The sequence below is a fragment of the Cynocephalus volans genome, chromosome 5 (genome assembly GCF_027409185.1).
Source record: "Cynocephalus volans isolate mCynVol1 chromosome 5, mCynVol1.pri, whole genome shotgun sequence".
Taxonomy (NCBI): domain Eukaryota; kingdom Metazoa; phylum Chordata; class Mammalia; order Dermoptera; family Cynocephalidae; genus Cynocephalus; species Cynocephalus volans.
Genome location: NC_084464.1, coordinates 31,267,736 through 31,292,839, shown reverse-complemented (window position 1 = coordinate 31,292,839; position 25,104 = coordinate 31,267,736). Strand labels below are relative to the sequence as shown.

Genomic DNA, 25,104 nt, shown 5'->3' with positions numbered 1-25,104 from the left:
AGGCAAAGGGCGGATAGTTCCCAGAAATAGACAAGTCAGTTAAAGTTTCAAGAGTGCCCCTCAGCTGTTTCAAGGACTCCCAACAGTTTCCAGGGTGCCCCTCAGCTGTTTCAAGGACTCCCACCAGTTTCCAGGGTGCCCCTCAGCTGTTTCAAGGACTCCCAACAGTTTCCAGGGTGCCCCTCAGCTGTTTCAAGGACTCCCACCAGTTTCCAGGGTGCCCCTCAGCTGTTTCAAGGACTCCCACATAACCGAAGCTCACCCCAGGCCTTATTTGAACTGACCAATTAAACTCGCTTCTCGCTTCTGTACCCGCGCTTTTTGCTATAAAAAGGACCCAGGAGCTCCACTCGGCGCGCCAGTCTTCCAAAAGACTGTGTCGCCCGGGTACCCGTGTGTTCAAATAAACCTCTTGCCGTTTGCATCCGTCTTCGTGGTCTCGCTGTTCCTTGGGAGGGTCTCCAGACCGACTGACCGCCTGCTCCAGGGGTCTTTCATTTGGGGGCTCGTCCGGGATCGGAGACCCCCACCCAGGGACCACCGACCCACCAACGGGAGGTAAGCTGGCCAGCAGTCGTTCTGTGTCTCGTTTCTGTGTCTCGTTTCTGTGTCTAATCCTGTGACTCTGACTGTCTTTCTGAGTGCGCGCATTTTGGTTTCAGTTTGTTCCGGGTTAGTCGCTCTGGGAGCGAAGTGCGGGTAGCGAACAGACGTGTTCGGGGGCTCGCCACCCGGCAATCCTGGGAGACGTCCCAGGATCAGGGGAGGACCAGGGACGCCTGGTGGACCCCTTGGCAGAGGATTATTGTGTTTTGGTCTCACCGCGTCTCGGGAGGCGCGCTCTGCCATCGGACTCTTTCTTCTATTTCTACGGCACTCGGTCTCGTCGCCGTTTCTGGTTTCTTTTTGTCTTAGTTGTGATAGGTCTTTGCGTCGTCGTTCCCCTATTGGAAATTTTCGAGATGGGGCAAGGTGCCCTTACGCCTCTCTCCCTTACTCTAGATCATTGGAAAGATGTCAAAACCAGGGCTCACAATCTGTCCATGGAGATCAAAAAAGGAAAATGGCAGACTTTCTGTTCGTCTGAGTGGCCCACATTCGGCGTAGGTTGGCCGCCAGAGGGAACCTTTGACCTTTCTGTCATTTTTGCAGTTAAAAAGATTGTTTTCCAGGAGATCGGAGGACACCCGGACCAGGTTGCATATGTCGTGGTATGGCAAGACCTCGCCCAGAATCCCCCTCCCTGGGTGCCACCCTCCAGCAAAGTCGCTGTCGTTTCGGGACCAGAAAATACTCAAGGGCCACCTACAAGGAAGCCTTCTGCCCCTCCCCGACCCTCCGTCTACCCGACACCAGATGACCTATTCTCCCTCTCTGAACCCCCACCTTACCCGGCGGCTCCGCTGCCCCCTCTGGCCCCTCAACCAAACAGATCGGCACCAGGACGAGCACCCAGTGACCCCAACCCTGAGGGACCGGCTGCGGGGACTAGGAGCCGCCAACCTCGCAGTCCGAGAGGCGACTCGGGTCCTGACTCCACCGTAGCTTTGCCCCTCCGAGCCATAGGGCCCCCAGCCGAGCCAAATGGCTTGGTCCCTTTGCAGTATTGGCCTTTTTCCTCAGCAGATCTTTACAATTGGAAGTCTAACCATCCTTCTTTTTCTGAAAAACCAGCAGGTCTCACGGGACTTCTTGAGTCCCTTATGTTCTCTCACCAGCCCACTTGGGACGATTGCCAACAGCTACTCCAGATCCTCTTCACCACTGAAGAGCGAGAAAGGATTCTTCTGGAGGCCCGCAAGAACGTTCTCGGGGATAACGGGGCCCCTACACAACTCGAGAACCTCATTAATGAGGCTTTCCCCCTCAATCGACCTCAATGGGATTACAACACGGCCGAAGGTAGGGAGCGTCTTCTGGTCTACCGCCGGACTCTAGTGGCAGGTCTCAAAGGGGCAGCCCGGCGCCCCACCAATTTGGCTAAGGTAAGAGAGGTCTTGCAGGGACCGGTAGAACCCCCCTCGGTTTTCTTGGAACGCCTGATGGAGGCATATAGGAGATACACTCCGTTTGACCCCTCTTCTGAGGGACAGCAGGCGGCAGTTGCCATGGCCTTTATCGGCCAGTCAGCCCCAGACATTAAAAAAAGGTTACAAAGACTAGAGGGGCTCCAAGACCTTTCCTTACAAGACTTAGTAAAGGAGGCAGAAAAGGTGTACCACAAGAGAGAAACAGAAGAAGAAAGACAGGAAAGAGAAAAAAAAGAGACAGAAGAGAGAGAGAGGCGGCGTGATAAACGCCAAGAAAAAAATTTAACTAGGATTTTGGCCGCAGTGGTAGGTGAAAGAGGGTCTAGAGATAGGCAGACAGGGAACCTGAGCAACCGGGCAAAGAAAACACCTAGGGATGGAAGACCCCCTCTAGACAAAGACCAATGCGCGTACTGTAAAGAGAAGGGTCACTGGGCAAGAGAATGTCCCCGGAAAAAGAACATCAGAGAAGCCAAGGTTCTATCCCTAGATGACTAGGGGAGTCGGGGTTCGGACCCCCTCCCCGAACCTAGGGTAACACTGACAGTGGAGGGGACCCCCATCGAGTTTCTGGTCGATACCGGGGCTGAACATTCGGTACTGACCCAACCCATGGGGAAGGTAGGGTCCAGGCGGACAGTCGTAGTAGGAGCGACCGGCAGCAAAGTCTACCCCTGGACCACTCAGAGACTTTTAAGGGTCGGACATAGGCAAGTGACCCATTCCTTTTTGGTCATACCTGAGTGCCCTGCTCCTCTGTTGGGCCGGGACATCCTGACCAAACTAAAGGCTCAAATCCAGTTTTCCACAGAGGGCCCACAAGTAACATGGGGAGATCACTCTACCATGTGCCTGGTCCTAAACCTAGAAGAAGAATACCGGCTGTATGAAAAGCCGGCCTCTCCCTCCATCGACCCATCCTGGCTCCAACTTTTTCCCACCGTATGGGCAGAAAAGACAGGTATGGGACTGGCCAATAACGTCCCACCAGTAGTAGTAGAGCTGAAATCAGGTGCCTCACCGGTGGCCGTCCGACAGTATCCTATGACTAAAGAAGCCCGGGAAGGCATCAGACCCCACATCCAAAGGTTCTTAGACCTAGGGGTCTTAGTGCCCTGCCAATCGCCCTGGAACACCCCTCTGCTACCAGTAAAAAAGCCAGGGACCAATGACTATCGGCCAGTCCAAGACTTGAGAGAAATTAACAAAAGGGTGCAAGACATTCATCCCACGGTCCCAAATCCATACAGCCTCCTGAGTTCCCTTCCGCCTAGTCACACTTGGTACTCAGTCCTGGATCTCAAGGATGCCTTTTTTTGCCTCAGACTACACCCCAACAGCCAGCCACTGTTCGCGTTCGAGTGGAGAGACCCAGAAAAAGGTAACACAGGTCAGCTGACCTGGACACGGCTGCCACAGGGGTTCAAAAATTCTCCCACTCTCTTCGACGAGGCCCTCCACCGAGATTTAGCTCCTTTTAGGGCTCTCAACCCCCAGGTCATATTACTCCAATATGTGGACGACCTCCTAGTGGCAGCTCCCACATATGAAGGCTGCAAAAGAGGGACACAAAAGCTCTTGCAGGAACTGAGTAAGTTGGGGTACCGGGTATCAGCTAAAAAGGCCCAGTTATGCCAGAAAGAGGTCACCTATTTGGGGTACCTGCTCAAAGGGGGAAAAAGATGGCTGACCCCGGCCCGGAAAGCTACAGTTATGAAGATCCCTACTCCCACAACCCCCAGGCAGGTCCGCGAATTTCTGGGTACTGCCGGATTCTGCAGGCTCTGGATTCCTGGGTTTGCTTCCCTGGCTGCACCCTTGTACCCCCTGACAAGGGAAAACATTTCTTTTACCTGGACTGAGGAGCATCAAAAGGCTTTTGACCACATAAAAAAAAGCCTTGCTGTCTGCCCCCGCCTTGGCTCTCCCAGACCTCACCAAATCATTTACTCTGTACGTAGATGAAAGAGCCGGTGTAGCCCGAGGAGTGCTTACTCAGACCCTAGGACCATGGCGACGGCCAGTAGCTTATCTATCAAAAAAACTGGATCCAGTGGCCAGTGGGTGGCCAACCTGCCTAAAAGCGGTTGCTGCAGTGGCACTCCTCCTCAAAGACGCTGATAAGTTAACCTTGGGGCAAAATGTGACTGTGATTGCTTCCCACAGCCTCGAAAGTATTGTGCGGCAGCCCCCCAATCGGTGGATGACCAATGCCAGAATGACTCATTACCAGAGTTTGCTGCTAAACGAAAGGATATCTTTCGCGCCCCCTGCTGTCCTGAACCCAGCTACCCTACTACCAGTCGAGTCAGAATCCACCCCAGTACACCAATGCTCAGAAATCCTTGCTGAAGAAGCTGGGACTCGACGGGACCTGAAGGACCAGCCATTGCCCGGAGTGCCTGCCTGGTATACAGACGGTAGCAGCTTCATTGCGGAAGGTAAGAAGAAAGCAGGGGCCGCCATCGTAGATGGCAAACGGACGGTATGGGCAAGCAGCCTGCCAGAAGGGACATCAGCCCAGAAGGCCGAGCTAATAGCCTTAACGCAGGCATTACGCTTAGCCGAAGGGAAAAACATCAACATCTACACGGACAGCAGGTATGCTTTTGCCACTGCTCACATTCATGGGGCAATATATAAACAGAGGGGATTGCTCACTTCTGCTGGAAAAGACATTAAAAATAAACAAGAAATTCTGGCTCTGCTAGAGGCCATTCACCTCCCTAAGCAGGTCGCCATTATCCACTGCCCGGGCCACCAGAGAGGAAATAACCCTGTGGCGGCCGGAAACCGGAGGGCCGATGAGGCTGCAAAACAAGCCGCCCTGTCGACCAGAGTGCTGGCAGAAACTACCAAACCTCAGGAGCCAATCGAACCCGCCCAGACAAAGGCCAAGCTAGGAGAACTCACCCCTGACCAGGGAAAAGAATTCATTCAACGGCTACACGGCTGACACACTTGGGACCAGCAAAACTTCTCCAATTGATAAACCGCACCAGCCTCCTCATCCCAAACCTCTCGTCTGCAGTTCGCGAAGTCGCCAGTCAGTGTCAGGCTTGTGCCATGACTAATGCGGTCGCAACCTACCGAGAGATCGGGAGGAGACAACGGGGAGATCGACCCGGCGTATACTGGGAAGTAGACTTTACAGAGGTAAAGCCTGGCCGGTATGGGAACAGGTATCTGCTAGTATTTGTAGATACTTTCTCTGGATGGGTAGAAGCTTTTCCTACCAAAACGGAAACGGCCCTGACTGTATGTAAAAAGATACTAGAAGAAATCCTGCCCCGTTTCGGGATCCCTAAGGTGATCGGGTCCGATAATGGCCCAGCCTTTGTTGCTCAGGTAAGCCAGGGACTGGCCACACAACTGGGGATAAATTGGAAGTTACATTGTGCGTATAGGCCCCAGAGCTCAGGTCAAGTAGAGAGAATGAATAGAACCATCAAAGAGACCTTAACTAAATTGGCCTTAGAGACCGGTGGAAAAGACTGGATGGCCCTCCTTCCCTTAGCGCTGTTCAGAGCCAGGAATACCCCTGGCCAGTACGGTCTAACTCCCTATGAAATCCTCTACGGGGGACCCCCCCCCCCATACTTGAGTTGGGAGAAACACTGGGTCCCGATGATAATTTTCTCCCTGTCTTATTTACCCATTTAAAGGCTCTAGAAGTTGTGAAGACCCAGATTTGGGACCAGATCAAAGAGGCATATCAGCCCGGTACCATAGCTGTCCCCCACCCGTTCCAGGTCGGAGACCGAGTGCTGGTCAGACGCCATCGACCCAGCAACCTTGAGCCTCGGTGGAAAGGCCCGTATCTGGTATTGCTGACCACCCCGACCGCAGTAAAAGTTGATGGCATCGCTGCCTGGGTCCATGCTTCCCATCTCAAGCCTGCACCACCCCCGGCACCAAACGAGACCTGGGAGCTGGAAAGGACTGATCATCCTCTTAAGCTGCGTATTCGGCGGCGGAAAAATGAGTCCACCGGGTAAGAACCCCCACCGGCCTGTGATCCTCACCTGGAAGGTACTGTCCCAAACTGGAGAAGTTGTCTGGACCAAACAGGCTACCCAGCCGCCTTGGACTTGGTGGCCCGATCTTAAACCTGATGTATGTGCCCTGGCGGCGGGTATTGAGACCTGGGATATCCCGGGATACATAGCATCGGGCTCGGCCCAGATCAGACCCCCTGATTCAGACTATACAAAAGCTTATAATCAGATCACCTGGGGGGTCCCAGGGTGCAGCTATCCCCGAGCTAGAAACAGGCTTGCCGCTTCCCCCTTCTACGTGTGCCCCCGGGATGGCCGGACCCTTTCAGAAGCTAGAAGGTGCGGAGGGCTGGAATCCCTATATTGCAAAGAATGGGGTTGTGAAACCACGGGGACAGTCTACTGGGGACCTAGTTCCTCATGGGACCTCATAACTGTAGAACGTAACGATAGCAGTAAAAACTGTGACAACACCGGCTGGTGTAACCCCCTTAAAATAAAATTCACAGAGAAAGGAAAAAATTCCAGAGATTGGGCACAAGGAAGAACCTGGGGACTAAGGTTCTATTTGACGGGAAACGATCCAGGTGTACTGTTCACCATTCGCCTAGATATCACCAATATGCCAACTGTGGCAGTGGGCCCCGACCCCGTCCTTGCAGAACAGGGACCTCCTAGCAACAAGCTGTTCCCAATGACTAGCAGGCAACCCCCCGCGGCACAAAGGAGCACTGCTACACAGAGCCTCCTATCACCAGGCACTCTACCCCCCACCACGGGTGACAGGCTCTTTGGTCTTGTACAGGGGGCCTTCCTAGCTCTAAATGCCACCAACCCGAACGCCACAGAGCATTGCTGGCTCTGTCTGGCCATAAGCCCCCCCTACTATGAAGGAATAGCCTTTTTGGGAGAGGCCAATTATACCAGCGCCGAGAGTTGCCGTTGGGGGACCCAGGGAAAGCTTACTCTCACAGAGGTCACAGGACAAGGGTTATGTATAGGAACAATACCTTCTACCCATCAACATCTTTGCAACCAGACCCTATCCATCAATTCCTCCGGGGACCATCAGTACCTTCTCCCCTCCAACCATAGCTGGTGGGCTTGCAGCACCGGTCTCACCCCTTGCGTTTCCCTCTCAGTTTTTAATCAGTCTAAGGATTTCTGTGTCCAGGTTCAGCTGATTCCTCGCATCTATTACCATCCTGAAGAAACTTTGTTGCAGGCCTATGACAACCCTCATCCCAGGTTTAAGAGAGAACCTCTCACACTTACCCTAGCTGTCCTACTGGGAATTGTGGCAGGTATAGGTACCGGCTCGGCTGCTCTGATTAAAGGACCTATAGACCTCCAGCGGGGCCTAACCGAGCTCCAGACTGCCATGGACACTGACCTCCGGGCCCTCCAGGATTCAGTCAGCAAGTTAGAGGACTCATTGACTTCTCTATCTGAGGTAGTACTCCAAAATAGGCGAGGCCTTGACTTACTGTTTTTAAGAGAGGGAGGCCTCTGCGCGGCCCTCAGAGAGGAGTGCTGTTTTTATGTAGACCATTCAGGTGTGATACGAGACACCATGGCCAAACTCAAACAAAGACTAGATAAAAGACAGTTAGAGCGCCAAAAAGATCAAAACTGGTTTGAAGGTTGGTTCAATAGCTCCCCTTGGTTCACTACCCTACTATCAACCATCGCCGGGCCCCTAGTACTCCTTCTTCTGTTGCTCATTCTGGGGCCCTGTGTCATCAACAGGTTAGTCCAATTCATCAATGATAAGATGAGTACAATTAAGGTCCTGGTTCTTAGACAAAAATATCAGACTATAGATAATGAAAATAACTTTTAACTCCGCTCTAAGATTAGAGCTATCCACAAAAGAAATGGGGGAATGAAGAAAGAACTTTTTAAGCTAGCCGTAGCAACGCCATTTTGCAAGGCACAAAACATTACCCTGGTTAAAAGTCCCTAGCATAGGAAAAGTACAGCCTGAGGTTGAGACCAGATAACGAACAGGATATCTGTGGTTATGCACCTGGGCCCCGGCCCGAGGCAAAGGGCGGATAGTTCCCAGAAATAGACAAGTCAGTTAAAGTTTCAAGAGTGCCCCTCAGCTGTTTCAAGGACTCCCAACAGTTTCCAGGGTGCCCCTCAGCTGTTTCAAGGACTCCCACCAGTTTCCAGGGTGCCCCTCAGCTGTTTCAAGGACTCCCAACAGTTTCCAGGGTGCCCCTCAGCTGTTTCAAGGACTCCCACCAGTTTCCAGGGTGCCCCTCAGCTGTTTCAAGGACTCCCACATAACCGAAGCTCACCCCAGGCCTTATTTGAACTGACCAATTAAACTCGCTTCTCGCTTCTGTACCCGCGCTTTTTGCTATAAAAAGGACCCAGGAGCTCCACTCGGCGCGCCAGTCTTCCAAAAGACTGTGTCGCCCGGGTACCCGTGTGTTCAAATAAACCTCTTGCTGTTTGCATCCGTCTTCGTGGTCTCGCTGTTCCTTGGGAGGGTCTCCAGACCGACTGACCGCCTGCTCCAGGGGTCTTTCACTCCCTATCTGAAAATATGTAGCTTGACCTCAGGGTGAGAAAAAGAATTGAAATCTTCCACCCTGACATCTCTCATTTAGGTGTTATGAAGTATCATTAGCAATGCCAGCAGAGTATTTGTTATGAAATCTAGAAGAAATGCTCTGCAGTAAGTAGGATCTCATAAGAGTGTCAAAGCCACTGGGTAAGGAAGGTCCAAATAGTTACATCTCTGCTTTAAGGCAGGTGGAGAAACCACTACAGGGGCCACCAGGGCCTTGTTAGTGAGAGAATGTCAGACTATTCCCTAGCTATCACACGGTCTCTCTCCTCTCCCAGTAGCCCGTTCCTATAAATCCACCTGTTTAGTCAGGATCTTTAAGCAGAGACACCTCAAAAATCAAGAACCATCTTTAGATAAATGAGTTCTCAGGCAAACGTCTATCCACCAAGACACCCTGGCAAATTATTATTCCCACCAGGAATTAAGAATCCCCCTGCCTAATCTGTTTCATGACATTAAATAATCTAGGTTTTTAAACAATATTACTTGTGTTCAAATCCCTAGGACATTGTGATTCTGATCAAGATTTGGAGTTAACATGTTCATTATTTGTGCATCTCAACAATGTATATTTTTTCAATTCTCTGTAACCTTCTCCCTGCTCCTCCACCCCTTATCAAACTGATGAAACACAGTCTGTTACACATTCCAGTTCTGAGTGCTTCCCATGTGATACATATTTTCCCTTTGCTAATAATATAAGCTTCCTGCCACCTGTGACCCAATAGGTTTAAGTTGTTTGTTTGCTAATCGACTTGAAGCTCTCTGCTACTTAGCCCTGGACTTGACCCTCAACTTCCTCATATGCTAGAGTTTAATAATTTCCCCTGAGTTCTAGTTACAGTGTGCACCTGGTGTTTTCTTGATTTCCAGAAGCCTTCCTAGCGGCACAATCCTGTGCTATGTCCAAAAGCTGGAACACAAGGTGCTTTAAGGATGAAAGTCAGGTATTCACAAAATATAGAATTCAAGAACTCCCTGTCCTTCCCTACCACACACGTTCACATAGAACGCCTGGTGTGTGCTTTCCCTGACAGTTTGAAAAGATCTTTGAGGTTTAATCAGTAGATAGTGGCAAAAGGATAACACAGTGTTCATAGTGGGAATTCTTATCTCAATGCTCCTGCTGGCAGAACACCAAAGACTCATGCCTTGCAGTTTATTTAGCTGTAAGGAATAGGGGTCAGGGTGATTCTTGGGTTACTATATAAAAAAACATTACTTTCTCAAACCAAAAGTGATCTCTAGGCAATATGTAACAGCAACCTGTAAGAGGTTCAGGGTGAAATATTTATTTTAAAGGAGTACATTTCTTTCCCCTATAGTTCATATTATAATAATTCCTGACTTACTAATCTTGGTTCTTTTTTAAATTCCTTTTTACTTTTATTTTAGCAAATGATCATTCCTAATTAAGTTAATAGTGGAAAATAAAAAAGTTACTCTCTACTGATGCACCAGAACAAGAAAAATATATATTCATAACTTACAGTGGCTAAGCAAACACTGATTTTTAGCAGTTATACCCTAGATTCATAAAGACAATTAAAAAATTCTATGAAAACAACTGAGTTTCTTAAGTTAGCAATTGTATATATTTTATATATTTATGTATAGTTATTTGGGGGGTTCTATTGGGAATGTTTTTTAGAATTTCAATTATTATATTAATTCAAATGTCCTACAGTACATCACAAACTGCTTTGCTGCTCCTACTGTGGTCCTTGGACTTGCAGCATGGTATCACCTGGGAGTTTATTGAAAAAGCAGTATTTTGCACTCCACTCCTACTAATTCATAATCTGCAATTTAACAAGATCTCTAGGTGGTTTAGATATACAGAAAAGTGTAAGAAGCTCTGGCATAAAGAAATGAGCCTGGACTTTTTCAGTCCCACAGACAATATCTCAGATTCAAAGCTCATAACTTTTGACTTCAGAAAATATTTCAAACATTTTAAATGCTATATTCCTCTTCTGTACAAAGAGTGCAGTGATATATATTACAGAGTTGTTATATATATATATATATTACAAGATTCATACAAAAAGTCCAACCTTTTAGATAATAAGAAAAACAACTTTATAAGAAGTAGAGAAAATGGGTGTGCTAACCAGTTTGGGGGCATTAATCCTATTGACTTGATCTGTTTATTGCTCACCATTTATTCTTTAGAATACATTTATTTACTGGCTTTCTACACTATGCTGAGTACTTAAACCACTATAGAATCTGAAATCATGCATTTCTTTAGTCACACATAAAATTATTAGAGAACAATTTATAAAAATCATCTTAGTTGATAAATTTCATAAAACAAACAAAGTGTTCTTAAAGATCAGTAAATGGAGAGCCCTGGGTAAGTCTAAAGCAATAGAATTTACTGAAGTCATGGGATGTGAGCTAGTTTTAAAAGATAGGTAGAATGCGAATGTTCATAGATATGGGAAAGAAAGAAACACATATACTTGTACATACATAATATGATACTTAAGGTTTAAAACAAACTGTGCGTGTAAACTTTTTAATATTGCACCTAGTTTAATTTAGCTTTTATTTGAGTAACTCAGGGAAAGAAAAACACTGGTCTCTAAAGTACATATATGCTTCCTAAAAATGCCAAAATTCTTCCCAAAAGGTTGGACAATTTTAAGCTCCTTCCTTTTTTTCCCCCAAGAAATGAGAAACTATCCAAGGCAATATATCCATCTTTTTCATTATTTTTGAATTTTTAATAAAAGAAGTAGTATATAAAATATTCCAGTTATCAAACGATCAGTTCTCCTTTGTATATGTCTTTCATGATAGACTATATTATGCTACAGTGGTAAACAATTTCACAATCCATAGTTTACCCAACAGAAATTTATTTGCTGTTTAAAACAGTTCATTTTGCATCTGAGCAACAATCCAAGACAGTTCTCCTTTGCCAGTATTCCTGACTACTTTGGTCTATAGCCTACTGTATATCAGCCCATGATTCTGTAATCATCTGAGCAGAGTAAAAGAGAGCACAGAAAATATTATAGCATCTTTTTTATTTTATTTTTTTGGCAGCTTACAAGCACAGGCATCATCAAACCCTGGACCTTGGTGTTATCAGCACCATGCTCCAACCAACTGGTTACAGCCAGACCTTCTTTTTTTATTTATTTAAATTCTTATTTTTAATTGACAAATAATAATTGTATATATGTAGGGGGTACAGTGTGATGTTTTGATATATGTGTGCATTGTGGAATGATTATATCAAGCTAATTAACATATACTTCACCCCACGTACTTATCTTTCTTTTGTAGTGAAAACATTTAAAATCCACTCTTAGCTATTTTAAAATATACAATACATTAGTATTAGCTATGGTCAACATGCTGTGCAATAGATCTTGAAAACTCATTCCTCCTGTCCAGGTGAAATTTTATACTTTTTGGCCAATATCTCCCCATTCCCTTCCCCACCTCCTCCAACCTCTGGTAACCACCATCCTACCCTCTATTTCTATAAGCTCAACTATAGCATTTCTTAATTACTTCTAACTCCAAGCAACGCATGTCACTTCTATTCATATTTTATTGGACAGAACAAGTCACACGGTCATAGCTAATTTCAAAGGAGGGGAAAATATAATGCTCATGTATGCCAGGGAGGAGAGAAAAACTGGAATTTTGAACAAATAAGATTTAATAGATAACGCAGCCATCGCATAATCAAAGTCTTTCTGCAGAGGTAACTACTGTTATCACTTGCAGATGTATTCTTATGCTTCCTGTGAATACATGTAATTAAATACAGAGTTTACTTTTATGATTTTTTTTTATTTTTTTAGTTTATTTTTTTGAATTGAAACATAATTGATTATAAATATTTATGGAGTAAAGAGTTGAATATCAGTATTTGTGTACAGTATGTGATGATCAAATCAATATTATTAGCATGTTCATCACTAAAACTCATGATTATTCTCTGTATCCCTTACCCAATTGCTTCCTAACTCCCCTTCCCCTCCCCCTTTTCCACCTCTAGTAATTATAAGTCTATTCTCTCCTTCTGAAAGTTAAACCTTTCATTGTGGTCTTTCTTTCCTTTCTCTCTCTCTCTCTCTCTTTCTCTCTCTCTCTCTCTCTCTCTCTCTTTCTTTCTTTCTTTCTTTCTTTCTTTCTTCACTCCCATTTATGATTGAGGACATTTGGTATTTCTCTTTCCATGCCAGGTTTATTTCACTTAACATAATTTTCTCCAAGCTCATCCATGTTGCTGCGAATGGCAGAATTTCATTCTTTTTTATGGCTGAGTAGTATTCATATATACCACAGTGTCCTGATCTAGTCATCCATCAATAGACATTTAGTTTGGTTCCATATCTTGCCTATTGTAAATAAAGCTGCGGTGAATATGGGAGTGCAGGTATCCCTTCGACATCATGATCTCTGTTCCTTTGGGTATATATCCAGAAATGGGATTGCTGGATTGTATGGTAGTTTAATTTTATCATGCCATGCGTATTGTTTTGCAAACTTGCTTTTTTCACATCTACAAGGGGTCTTCAAAAAAATCATGAAAAATACATATTACTAAGAAACTACGCATTAATTTCAAAAATTTTTTTTGCATCAATATAAACTCATACTAACTTGTTATACCATGTCTGAACGGGATCCAGTTTGAGGCACTAAGAAGAATAAGATTAACAAGAAAAAGAGTCCCTATCAGAACAACATGAATTCTGCTAAAATCAAAGCAAGAAAAAAAAAATTTATGGTAAAGCTGGGGTGGTAGAATGGGGAAATCACTGATGCTTTACAAAAAGTTTATGGGGACAATGTCCCAAAGAAATTAGCACTTTACAAATGGACAAATTGTTAAAGATAAAACCCACAGCAGCACACAATCCACATCAGTTTGTGAGAAAAGATTAATCTTTTATGCCCTTATTGAAGAGGACAGATGATTAACAGCAGAAACAATAGCCAATACCATAGACATCTCATATTGGTTCAGCTTACACATTCTGACTGAAAAAAATTACAGTTGAGCAAAATTTCTGATCAATGAATGCCAAAACTGTTGCTCCCAGATCAGTGGCAGACGAGCAGAGCCTCTAATGGAAATTTTGAAGTGGGATCAAGATCCTGTAGCATTTTTTTGAAGAATTGTAATGGGAGATGAAACACGACTTTACCAGTACAATCCAGAAGACAAAGCACAATCAAAGCCATCACTACTAAGAGGTAGAAGTGGTCCAGTGAAAGCAACAGTGGACTGATCAAGAGCAAAGGTCATGGCAGCACTTTCTTGGGATGCTCAAGGCATTTTGCTTGTGGACTTTCTGGAGGTCCAAAGAATGATACCATCTGCTTATTACAAAAGTGTTTAGAGAAACTTAGCCAAAGCTTCAGCAGAGAGTCCTTCTCCACCACAATACTGCTCATTCCTTTCTTTGAACAAGGTAATTTTGCAAGAGTTTCAATAGGAAATCATTAGGTATCCTCCTTACAGTCCTGATTTGGCTCCATCTGACTACTTTTTGCTTTCTAATTTTAAAAAATCTTTAAAGGGCACCCATTTTTCTTCAGTTAATAATGTAAAAAAGACGGCATTGACCCTCAGTTCTTTAGGGATTGACTAAATGGCTGGTATCATCACTTACAAAAGTATCTTGAACTTGATAAAGTTTTGTTGAGAAGTAAAGTTGTTTTTTAAAAAATTTTATATTTTAATTCAATTTTTTCACAAATAAGTCCCTTCTTAATTTGTAGATCTTTTCTCTTTTAACATATTTGTATATTTTGTAGATCTTCCTAATTCAATGCTATTCATCTACCTTATTCTTTTCAACTTTTTTCTTTGTAGTAACCCTTGAGTATGAAAATATCAAAACGTATCTAACTTGCTGAATATCTAATTTGCTTCCAGTTTCTTATTTATATGCATTTTGATGCTATTATAAGTGGCATCAGTTTGTAGTTGATAGAATGTAGAACTTCATTTATTAATTATATTGACTTTGTAAGCCAGAAACTTGCTAAATCCATTCATTAGCTCAAATATTTTAATGGTTATTTATTTTGGGTTATTTAAATTTACAATAATGTTGCCTGCCAATAACAATTTTACTTATAATCTTTGCATCATTTTCCCCTTGCCTTATTGCACTGATGAGGACTTCCAGGACTATAAAAAAATGAAAGTTATGATAGTGGCATTCTCTCTCACACCAAATGTCAAAGATGAATATTTTAATATTTCACCATTAAGTATGTTAAGATGTTTTATGCAAATTTTTAAAGATACTCTTTACTAAATTAAGAAATTTCCCCTCTATCTGTAGTTTTCTAAATGTTTTACAATGAATGGATGTTGAATTTAATCAAATGCTTTTTCTATATCTTATAGGTGATCATATGTTTTTTCTATATTTGATTATTTTATTGATATTTCAATATTAAATAAACCTGCATTCCTGTAATAAAAACAATTTTGTAATGATATATTATCTTTTTATTTATGAATTTGGGTTTATAATATTTTGTTTTAGACTATCTGATTGTATGTTCAGGAATAATGGTGACAGTTTTATTATAATGTGCCCAGCTATTGTTTCCTTTTAATTAATCCTGAATTGGGAATATAAAACCTTTAAATCAATAGCTTGACATCTTTAGTCAGCTTTAAAGATTTCTTTAGCTATTTACTTTTTAAATAGTCTTTTTATCTTTATGGAACTCCAAATATACTTGTTTTTTACGTATGTGTCCCATGTCTCCTATATTCTTTTCAGGATTTTTTATTCTTTTTTTAAAGCTTTAATTTGAGATTTTTCCCAGAAGGGCTTCTGTTTGAATATTGGGTTTTTATTTTCAGTTATTGTAGTTTTAAATTTTTATCATTTCGTTTTGATTTGATACTTTTTTAGAGCTTTCATTTTTTGGCTAAAATTCTCCATCTTATGTTCTATTTTCTTGAACATATTAATTTTAATTTTTTTTAAATCCACTATTGAGCACTCCAATATCTTGATCTCTCATATACCCATTTCTACTTTCTCTATTTTCTCTTGCCATTGTAAATATTTGTTTCTTTCCTGGTATAGTAATGTTATCAATTATACCCACATTGGTTAATAGATTAAAGGCAATCACAATTAAAATTTCAATAGGGTTTTTGGTTAAGATGACAAACAGATTTTGAAATTGATAAAGGAAAACAAAGGAATTAGGCAGTACTGAAAAAGAAGAACAAATCTGGATTATTTAATCTACAAGACGAAGAGATTTATCCCAAAGTTATAATCAATTCAATTTGATGTTGGCACAGGGCTAGAAAAATGGACCAAGAAACAGACCAAGGATGCAGCCACAGACCCCTATATACAGTCATCTAATTTTATTACAAACATGACAGCGCAGAGCAGTAGACAACGGGTTGTAGTTTCAAATGGCGGTAAATCAACTGGACATCAATATGGCGGGGGGCGGGGAGAGTCTTAACTACCATCTCACTCCACACACAAAAATCAGTTCCAAATAGGTTATAGGTCTGAATGTAAAGGGTAAATACTAGTTCCCATGTGTCATGCACACATGTGTGCATGGGTCCTTCAAAAAGTTTGTGGAAAGATGGAATTAAAAGACAATATTAATCTTTCCATGAACTTTTTGAAGACCCCTTGTGTGTGTGTGTCTTAAAGTGTAACTTAGGAGAATGTCTCCATGATGCTGCTATAGACAAAATCCATTAAATAGAAACTAACATTAATAACCATAAATAAAAAGAAATTTAAATTAGATTACTATGAAATTAAATACAGATGTTTATCAAAAGACACCACTAACAAAAGCGTAAAGGCAAGCCACAGAGTGGCGAAAGATATTTTCAATACACAGGAGAGTACTTCAGAAAGTTCATGGAAAAATAGAATACAAATATTTCCATGAAATTTTTTGTTTGGTTGTTTGGCAGCTGGTTAGTGCAAGGATTCAAACTCTTTACCTTGGTGTATGACACTGTGCTGTAACAAACTGAGCTAACTGGTCAGCCTGCCTATGAACTTTCTGAAGTACTCTTGCATATTTGACAAATGTCTCAGATCAAAATACAGAAAGCAAATCTACAAACCAAATAGAAAACTGGGCAAAAAACTTGATCCCCTTTTTTACACTCACTTCTTTCTAGGTTTATTCCTAACAGCTTCATGATCCAACAAGCAGTGCTGTCTGTTCACAGTGGTTCCCCAGCCCCAGGGAGGATCACTACAGATATGGATTTCAGGGCCCAGCCTCCAAGCTACTCCATCAGCGGTCCAGGAATCTGCATTTTTGCCTTTTTTCCATAGTCAATAGCATAGAGAAAACATGCTCAACTTTATTATTCAACAGAAAAATGCAAATTAAACTAAGATGTGCTATTGCTACTCCATACCCACTATAATAACAAAATAAAAATAACAGATAATACCAAGTTTTGGTGATGATGTGAATTTATTGGTACACTTAAGTTGTACCTTTATAATTTGTTGTTTTGTGTATGTGTATTATATTTTGATAAAAAGTTAACTAAAAACCAATGTTAACTCATGATAAAACTCTTAGCAAACCAAGGGGGAAAAAAGGAGCTCCTTTAACCTGATCAAGGATATCTGAAAGATATGCACAATTAAAATCATGTTTAAAGGTAAAATATAGAAAAATTCCCCCTTCAGATCTCAATCACCACTTTTACTGGGCCTTTTATTAGAGTTCACAGCTAGTAGGAAGGGTAAAAAAGGAGAAAGAAAAAGGAAATGAAGGAAAGATGGAAATACGGAAGGAAGGAAATAAAATATATGAAATACAGAAAAATCTATAGACAAACTATTGGCATTAACGTACAAATTTAGAAAATGTACTGCATGAAATATAAATTTTTGCTTGTTTTTAATCTATAAAAATGTCTTCAGATAAATTTTATAAACAGGTAACCCAATTTTTTTAATTAGGTTACACAGGAAAAATATCAAAATGCTCAAAGAGGCTGAGAACATCTTCTCAATCTCATTATGTGTAAGGAAAATACAAATTAAAACTAAAAAAAAAATACATACACATCAGTTAGAATATAGTTTAAAAGATTTACAATTTCAAGTTTTGTCAAAGATTTTTAAGTAACTGGAACTGTCACTCTGTGCTGGCAGAAATGCAAAGTGTTTCAAACACTTTGGAAAATGTTTGGGAGCATCTATTAAAGCTACACTTTTTTAGGGCTGACCCCATGGCTCACTCGGGAGAGTGCAGCGCTGGGAGCGCAGCGGCGCTTCCGCCGCGGGTTCGGATCCTATATAGGGATGGCCGGTGCACTCACTGGCTGAGCGCGGTGCGGGCGACACCAAGCCAAGGGTTGCGATCCCCTTACCGGTCACAAAAAAACAAAAAAAAGCTACACGTTTTTATATCCTATGACCAGCAATGTCACTGCTAGGTATATATACCTATCATTTGTATGTATGTATGTATCAAAAGACAGGTAAAAGAAAGTTTCTAGCCGCACTGTAAGTAATAACCAAAAAGTGGATATAATTCAAATACTTAAAAAAAGAAAATAAATAAATGAATTGTGGTATACTAACTGAACAGTGGACATACAGAGGGGATTCTATTGGTAGAGTCACCCTATTAGTAATGTTTTATTTAATTGGTTAATGGGTAAATGAGCCTTCATAGTATTCATAGTGGTTTTTTTTAAAACAATTTTATGTTTAAAACTGCAAATAATTTTTTTGTAAGGCTTACCAAGAAATCCAAATAAAAATGTATTTATAGCTTCCAAAACAGCAAGCAAAATACAAAATAAACAAACAAAAGTATGGGTGCTATGTGAGTTCATTCTCTGTTGCTTATAGCAGAATACCTGAAAATAGGTAATTTATAGAGAAATGAAATTTATTTCTTACAGTTTTGGAGGCCAGAAAGTCCCAGGTCCAGGGGGCACAGCTGATGAAGGCCTTCTTGCTGGGAACTCTTTCCAGAAGGGACTTGGTGAGAAAGCTTGTTAACGTGCTCACTTGCTCTCCTTATAAATCCACCAGTCCACACCCATGATAACCCATTAAACCATTAACCCATTACTCCATGAACGGATTAATTCATTCATGAGAGTATGGCCCTTACAACCCAATCACCCTAAAGGTCCCATCTCTCAATACTGCCACACTGGGGATCAATCTTCCACATGAGCTTTGAAAGTGACAAACATTCAACCCATATCAGCTGATTTTTTTTTTTTAAGTTTTCATTCCAACAAGAAATGAAGGAGAGAAGGAGAGAGAGAGAAAGTAAGTTAGTCTGCCTTTTGATAGAAGCTGAAAAATATCATAATCATATTTTTCTTCTTACCCTATCATGTAATGATGTATTTATTAACATGAAAATATATTTATGAGATACTATTCTGTAAGAAAAGCACATAACTAAAATCCTAGTATTCTTTAAACAATGTATTAGTTTTATAGTCAGAACACCAACAGCAAAGATATTGCTGTTAAAAATACAGATCGGCACCTCTAGGTTCTAAATTTGCTACTTGACCCTTCTCTCCAATCAATAAGGAACATAAAAACAAGATTGGATGCCACCATCTAATGTCCTAGTGCTGATCGTACCTTTTGGTCTTATAGACTGCTCGCTCCTCACTGGGTCTGACAATTTGGGGGACTTTCATTTTTTTCTTCATATCTGTTCTTATGAAAGTTTTTGTTTCTCTCTTTTTTATTGTACTTCTGTATTTAAACTCTAGCATGATAAACCTCTGGTGTTTACTATTCTTCCCAACATTAGGTAGTTCCAGGTCCTTTCCTGCCCTGAATCCATGCCCCACTTTCCTTTGCATGACAGCTTTTTATAGCTGTCAATTTCATTTTCTTGCAACTGCCCATCACTTATAATTTAAAATCATTTATAATTTAAAATATATTGAATAGCTTATTGTTCCTCTTTCAGAAGCACAATATAGTAGTCAATGTTATGGTGTATTTATAACTGGCAATTTTTTTCATTGGCATACACTACATATGTGTGTAGTTATATAAGAAAATGTTTTTTAAATGTTGATAAAAGAAAAACTGTTTTCTTTGTGCTCTGAGATAATATTACATTGGGAGAAAACAGCATTATCTGATCGAGGTCTTTTGGGGTTCTACTTAAGGGCCCAAACAAATAACAATGTAACCCGTCACATTTATACACAGACAGTCAGCTCTGGATTGACTCACCTGACTGCCCTGGATGGTGCTGCTGAATACTTTTATTTTTATTTTAGCCGTTATGGAAAAAGTGCATTGTATGGTCCAGACAATGTACTGGAATATGCCCTTGGCTTGCTTATTAGGTGCAGGAAGGAAAGGTAATGGGAAAAAAAATCTCACTAGTTATTTCCATCAACTTTGAAAAGAGAAACAATGCATCTATAGAAACTTCTTTCAATAAATTTCTATGGGCAACAATGTGTCATATATTTTGCTAATAGGAGAACTAAGTTTGGCCACAAATGAGCATGTGAAACACATCCATAGTTCAATCAAGTTGAATTAAGATCTCAGGAGCTGTGTCTAGTCCAAATTTCAAATATGCTTATTATGACTTGTTCAAATCCTGTGTGCTATGGGGTATGATCTTTCTGAAAAAGCAGTTCTTCTGGCAGATTAAGAGAACAGTTTGCTTTTGCCTCAGGCCATTAACATTTTAATAAAATAGTCGTCAACTGTGATAACAATTCATCTTTAGGGGACTTTATCTATTATTAACCTTATTAAATAACAAGTTTATTATCACTGGCATGTAGATTTTCCAGCCCTCATCAAACATGCTTCTCACTCCAGCTCTCTTTCACTCTCTCTCTCTTTAAAATTTTAGTTTAATTAAGCTGAATTTCCGTGCCAAGTACATGTTTACAAGTTTTTTGGTTTGTTGTCTTCTGGAGTGATTTGAAAATGATTCTCATTTCCAATAGTAGTTGATTAAGCTAAACACATTTTATGGGTTTTGTTGAGGACCACAGTTTGTTTAGCAAGAATAATTTACTACTTTTGACTGTTTTGGGTGAAAAGAGACAGTTGTCAATTTTAAATTTTATTCTAGGAAAGAGCAGGAAGTCAAAAGACAAAAGTTAGATTTTATTTTCACCTAGGAATAGGGTGGTAAAATGGGCAATTATGTTTCCTATCAACAGTGTGATGCCCAATATTTTTTATTCAAATAACCATAAACAGCCTATTTAATCTATGGTTGGTAAAGGAAAATGGATCCAGCATTAAGCTTCCAAAATGCATGAAGAAGAAAACAAGAGTATAAAAATGTAATTATCCATAGTGTGTTTGGGGAACTCAAAATGATCTACTACAGTGAGTGCCAAAGACTGGACAAAGAGACGGAATAGTTAGAGGACGGGTTTACAAATTGGTTGGAAACCAAAGGAAGGAACTGGTAAAGAACCACAAAAAATAATTACACTGTATAACATTGAATATGCTAACTATCCTAATTTCAGCATCATACCTTGAAAACACGAATTGATATTTGATGCTGTACCCCACAGATACGTACTATCAACTATGTTTCAATAAAAAAATTAAAAATTATAAGAAGTTGTAAATGTTTCACTTAAAGTCAAAGGAAGTCAGGAAGGTTGCTCTGGTTAATTTAAATTAAAGAGGGAAAAACATGATTAGATTGGAGTTTTAAACAACTCTGCAGCAATGCAGAAAATCAGTTTCAGTTGTAAAGTCTAGAGGCAAGGTAAATCCTTTGGAATGCAGTTGCAAGAGGCTATGCAAAATATGGTGAGGCCCTAAGCTTTGTAGAGAGAGCAGTAAGGCGACACATGAGACACACAATGGACATTTCTAAGCATGTGCAATAGAACTTGGTGAAAGGTGGGAAAATGGTTATGATAAAAAGCAAAACCTTTGACATTTTCAGTTTGAACAACTAGATTGTTGATGATGGCATCAACCATTTATTATGACAGAAAAGTACAAGGATAAAACATTTTCATGAGAAGATACTGAATTATTTTGGTATATGCATGTTTTTGAAGTCTGTAAGTGACATCTGGGCATGATAACAAGAGTTTCTATGGATCTAGGAAAACAACAAAGCTGATTTATACATTCGCATTTCTAGGACTAAGCAAATCTAAACTTTTAGGTTAAAATCATAAATACTTTGAGGTCCACATACAATGAAATTTCCCATCTTGGATTTGTTTCAACTCCTACTCACTTTCCATTTGTACTTCCTCAATGTATCCCTAGTACATCTCTTTCTCTCCATCTCCGCTAACTTGCTCAGAACTTTATCTTGTGTGATCTACTTCAACGGTTACTCAACTGGTCCTTCTGCCTTTAGTTTTGTCCATGGCAGACATGCTTGATGCACAGCTGTAAGAAAAATTTTTATGGAACAAGGATACATATGTTAAAACAATGCTTCCAACCAGCGGCACTGTGGGACAGAACAACACCTCTTTATTCGATTTGTTTTGTAATGCTTTTCTACTGTTCTAAAATGAAATTTATAGATATTTTAATCCACTAATGAACTTAATTTCAAAAAATCATTAAAATAACATAAAAATAAACAATTAGAATGAAATAACATAAAAGTAATCTGTGATAAGGTTCTACATATTTCAATATATAAATGCTCAGGCAATAGTATACCAGAAGACATCATGAAGCTTATATCTATATGTAGAATCTCAATGGATAAAACGACAAATACAGTTGGACACAGATATGTGGGTTGGTGAACAAATACCATGTGCAGCACTTCCACTGATAACATAATCTCAAAAAATATAAAACTTTTGGAAAAATTACCAACAATGCAATGAAAAAATTTTCTCATATTTGCATGGTTAGTTGCATTCCTGGAAATTTTATGTATATTAAAGCAAATAGTGAGCACTTAAATGTAAAACAGAGTTAAAGTCTAGATTCAGATCATTATAATTCAGTTTTAATGTAAAAGAATACCAGGACATTTGAAAGTTGCATGAGGGAAAGAAAAAATTCTTTATTATGTGGGACAGTGCTACACACTGAAGGGGAGTAGAATCTCTGGCACCTTTCTACTAAATGCCAGCAGTGCCACCTAGATGATATGAAATCTAAAAACTGCTCTTCTTAGGGGCATATGGCCACCATTGATAAGCTCCTTTATTCCTTTCAAAAGATCTACATGCCCCAGAGGATAAGGTTCAAATTTTTCCCTAATGTATGATGCCACCTATGATCTAATTCCAGCTGCTTCTTTTGTGATTTCTGTCTCAAGGTTTATGTCCAAGTCAGAATAAATTGCTTGTATCGGAAGGGAGTTTGTTTGTTAGGCTTTTTCTCATAGGATCCACTCTGCCTAGAATGATGATGATGATGGTGAATTCTGTAGCAGGTGCATATTAAGATAGATGATGCTGGGTCCCTATTTCCTTATATATAGCTGTGCACCTAAAGTAGGTCTAGCCCTCTGGAAAGGCAATGGGAAGTCAGGCACCAGATTTCCCACCATTTCCCATAACAGAGTTCTAGGCAGTCAGAACTCACTGAAATAACCATGAAAAAGACAGATGAAATTATAGTAATCTTCAGAAGACAATGTCATAAGTCTTTCCTATTCATGGGCTTTATTTGGGTGATCACTGCTGGGTATATGCTTCCTAGTATATCCTTCCACGCAGTCATGTCATTTCCTATTTCCTATATAAGGCCTATGACCATTCAGCCTCCTGGATGAACATCCTATTAATATACGAGGGAGAAAATGGCATCCAAAGGACTCTCTAAAATATCAGGGCCAAATTACATTGGCTGTTTGTGAAGCAGGCATTCCTCATCCATTTCATCTCTAGCTAGTTGTTCCAGTAGCTGCCTCTTAAAAAATCATTTAAATCAAACCACACTTCCCCTTACAGACAGATGAAATCGCTTGCAGCTAATCCATCTCCTACTTTATTGCCCATAGAAATGAAGAACAGGTTGCACAAGCACAGCGTACAACAGGAGGCTCGGAGACAGCAGCTATCTATTTCCTCGTAGTGTACAAGTTTGATCGTGTTTGCCTAATTATCCCATTAACCTGTACCTAAAGATCCAATTACTCCAGCTGTGGGTGATTGAATAAGGGGCAATTGCAACAGATACCAGGCAGGGGACATGTGTATTCCTCATCTGTAAAGTTGTAATTGCTGGTTCAGTCTTTCACCAAGAAATTCCTTTGGCAGCAGAGATAACAGAAGTATTTCCAAAGTGCAGTTTCTAAATGGATAAATACTCATTTAAATTTTAAATGTTTATTATGAATCAAAGTATTCCTCCTTCTTTTAAGTTCACACTTGTTCCATTCCCATCATTTTCCTGGTTAGAGTTTAAAAGATCACGCTAACTGAATTGGATTCTTTCCTTCCAAGCATTATTCCTCCAATCTAGGTAGCTGTCATCAGATACATAGAGGTCTCTAACTCAGGGATGCACAAACAACCTAGGCTTTCCCCTGGTGTGATTAAGCATGTCAATTATTTATTAAAGCATAATTTTTGTACATAACACAACTCTGTATCAAATAGCTGGCATAAACGCTTGTCTCAAATACACTCTCAACGTTGCCTGCATTTTCTAGTCAGGTCCCCCTACAGAAGCTTACACACTTTTTGTCTCCTCATCTTAAATATCCAATCCCATCATTTCTGCTGTTGATCTGAGCAGATGAGCTCACTCAACCTTACAGTGAATACATGCATCATCATCAAAAAGCCATGAAATATCTGCTATACAAACTACTGTATAGTAAATAATTTACAACTTCTCCAACCTCCTTCCATCAGAGGCCATCATGGCCTGTATCTCAGTCCCTCCCATCTTCCCAGAGCCCTCTTTACTCTGTTGATTGTCCCCTCATTCCTGTGTCTTCCACCACTAGCTCTTCCTCCCTGCTGGCTTCTACTAATCAACATTTTACACACGCTCAAGACATTCCTATTTCTAAATACAAAAACTAAAACGAAAAATCATCTCCCACCTGTATTCTCCCCTAGCAACCTCACTACTGTTCTCTTCCCTGTTACAAAAAAAAAAAAAAACCAAACAAACCTCTTTTAAAAATATTGCCAACACTTCCTACATGGGCACACCCCCTACTCATGGTTCAGTCCATTATAATGGAGTTTATGCTCAGGCTACTCCTCAAAAATAGGTCTTTTCAAGGCCGCCAATGATCTTCAGGTTGCTAAATCAACAGACAATTGTGTTAGTGGTGATTTCATCTCCAACTGTTGACCATTATGTTTTTCTCCTCTTCTCTTGGCTTACATGATGACTTTTCAGTTCTGTTCTTTCTTTTTCTTTCATTCTCCTTGTCATGTATCTAGTTTTCCCCAGAAGAATTTGAAACATTCCCTCAGTTTCTTAAGGCCACTACTCAAATTTTACCTACTCAATAAGGCTTTCCTTCATCACCCAACTTAAAA

The 25,104-nt window shown here is 40.9% G+C and overlaps 1 protein-coding gene across 1 annotated transcript; it reads left to right on the top strand.

Annotated features, from left to right (window-relative positions):
- The first annotated feature begins 701 nt into the window (after window positions 1-701).
- LOC134378931 (uncharacterized) lies at window positions 702-23,677 on the top strand. Its single transcript, XM_063098226.1, has 2 exons — window positions 702-1,806; window positions 23,604-23,677. Exons 1-2 carry the CDS (start codon window positions 963-965, stop codon window positions 23,675-23,677), a joined length of 918 nt encoding a protein of 305 aa, XP_062954296.1. The 5' UTR covers window positions 702-962.
- Window positions 23,678-25,104: the final 1,427 nt, after the last annotated feature.

Coding starts and splice junctions, on each gene's coding strand:
- LOC134378931 (XM_063098226.1), top strand. CDS start 963: ATGGGGCAAGGTGCCCTTACGCCTCTCTCCCTTACTCTAGATCATTGG. Junction 1,807..23,603: donor TCTGGAGGCCCGCAAGAACG/TTCTCGGGGATA, acceptor TATTGCCCATAG/AAATGAAGAACAGGTTGCAC.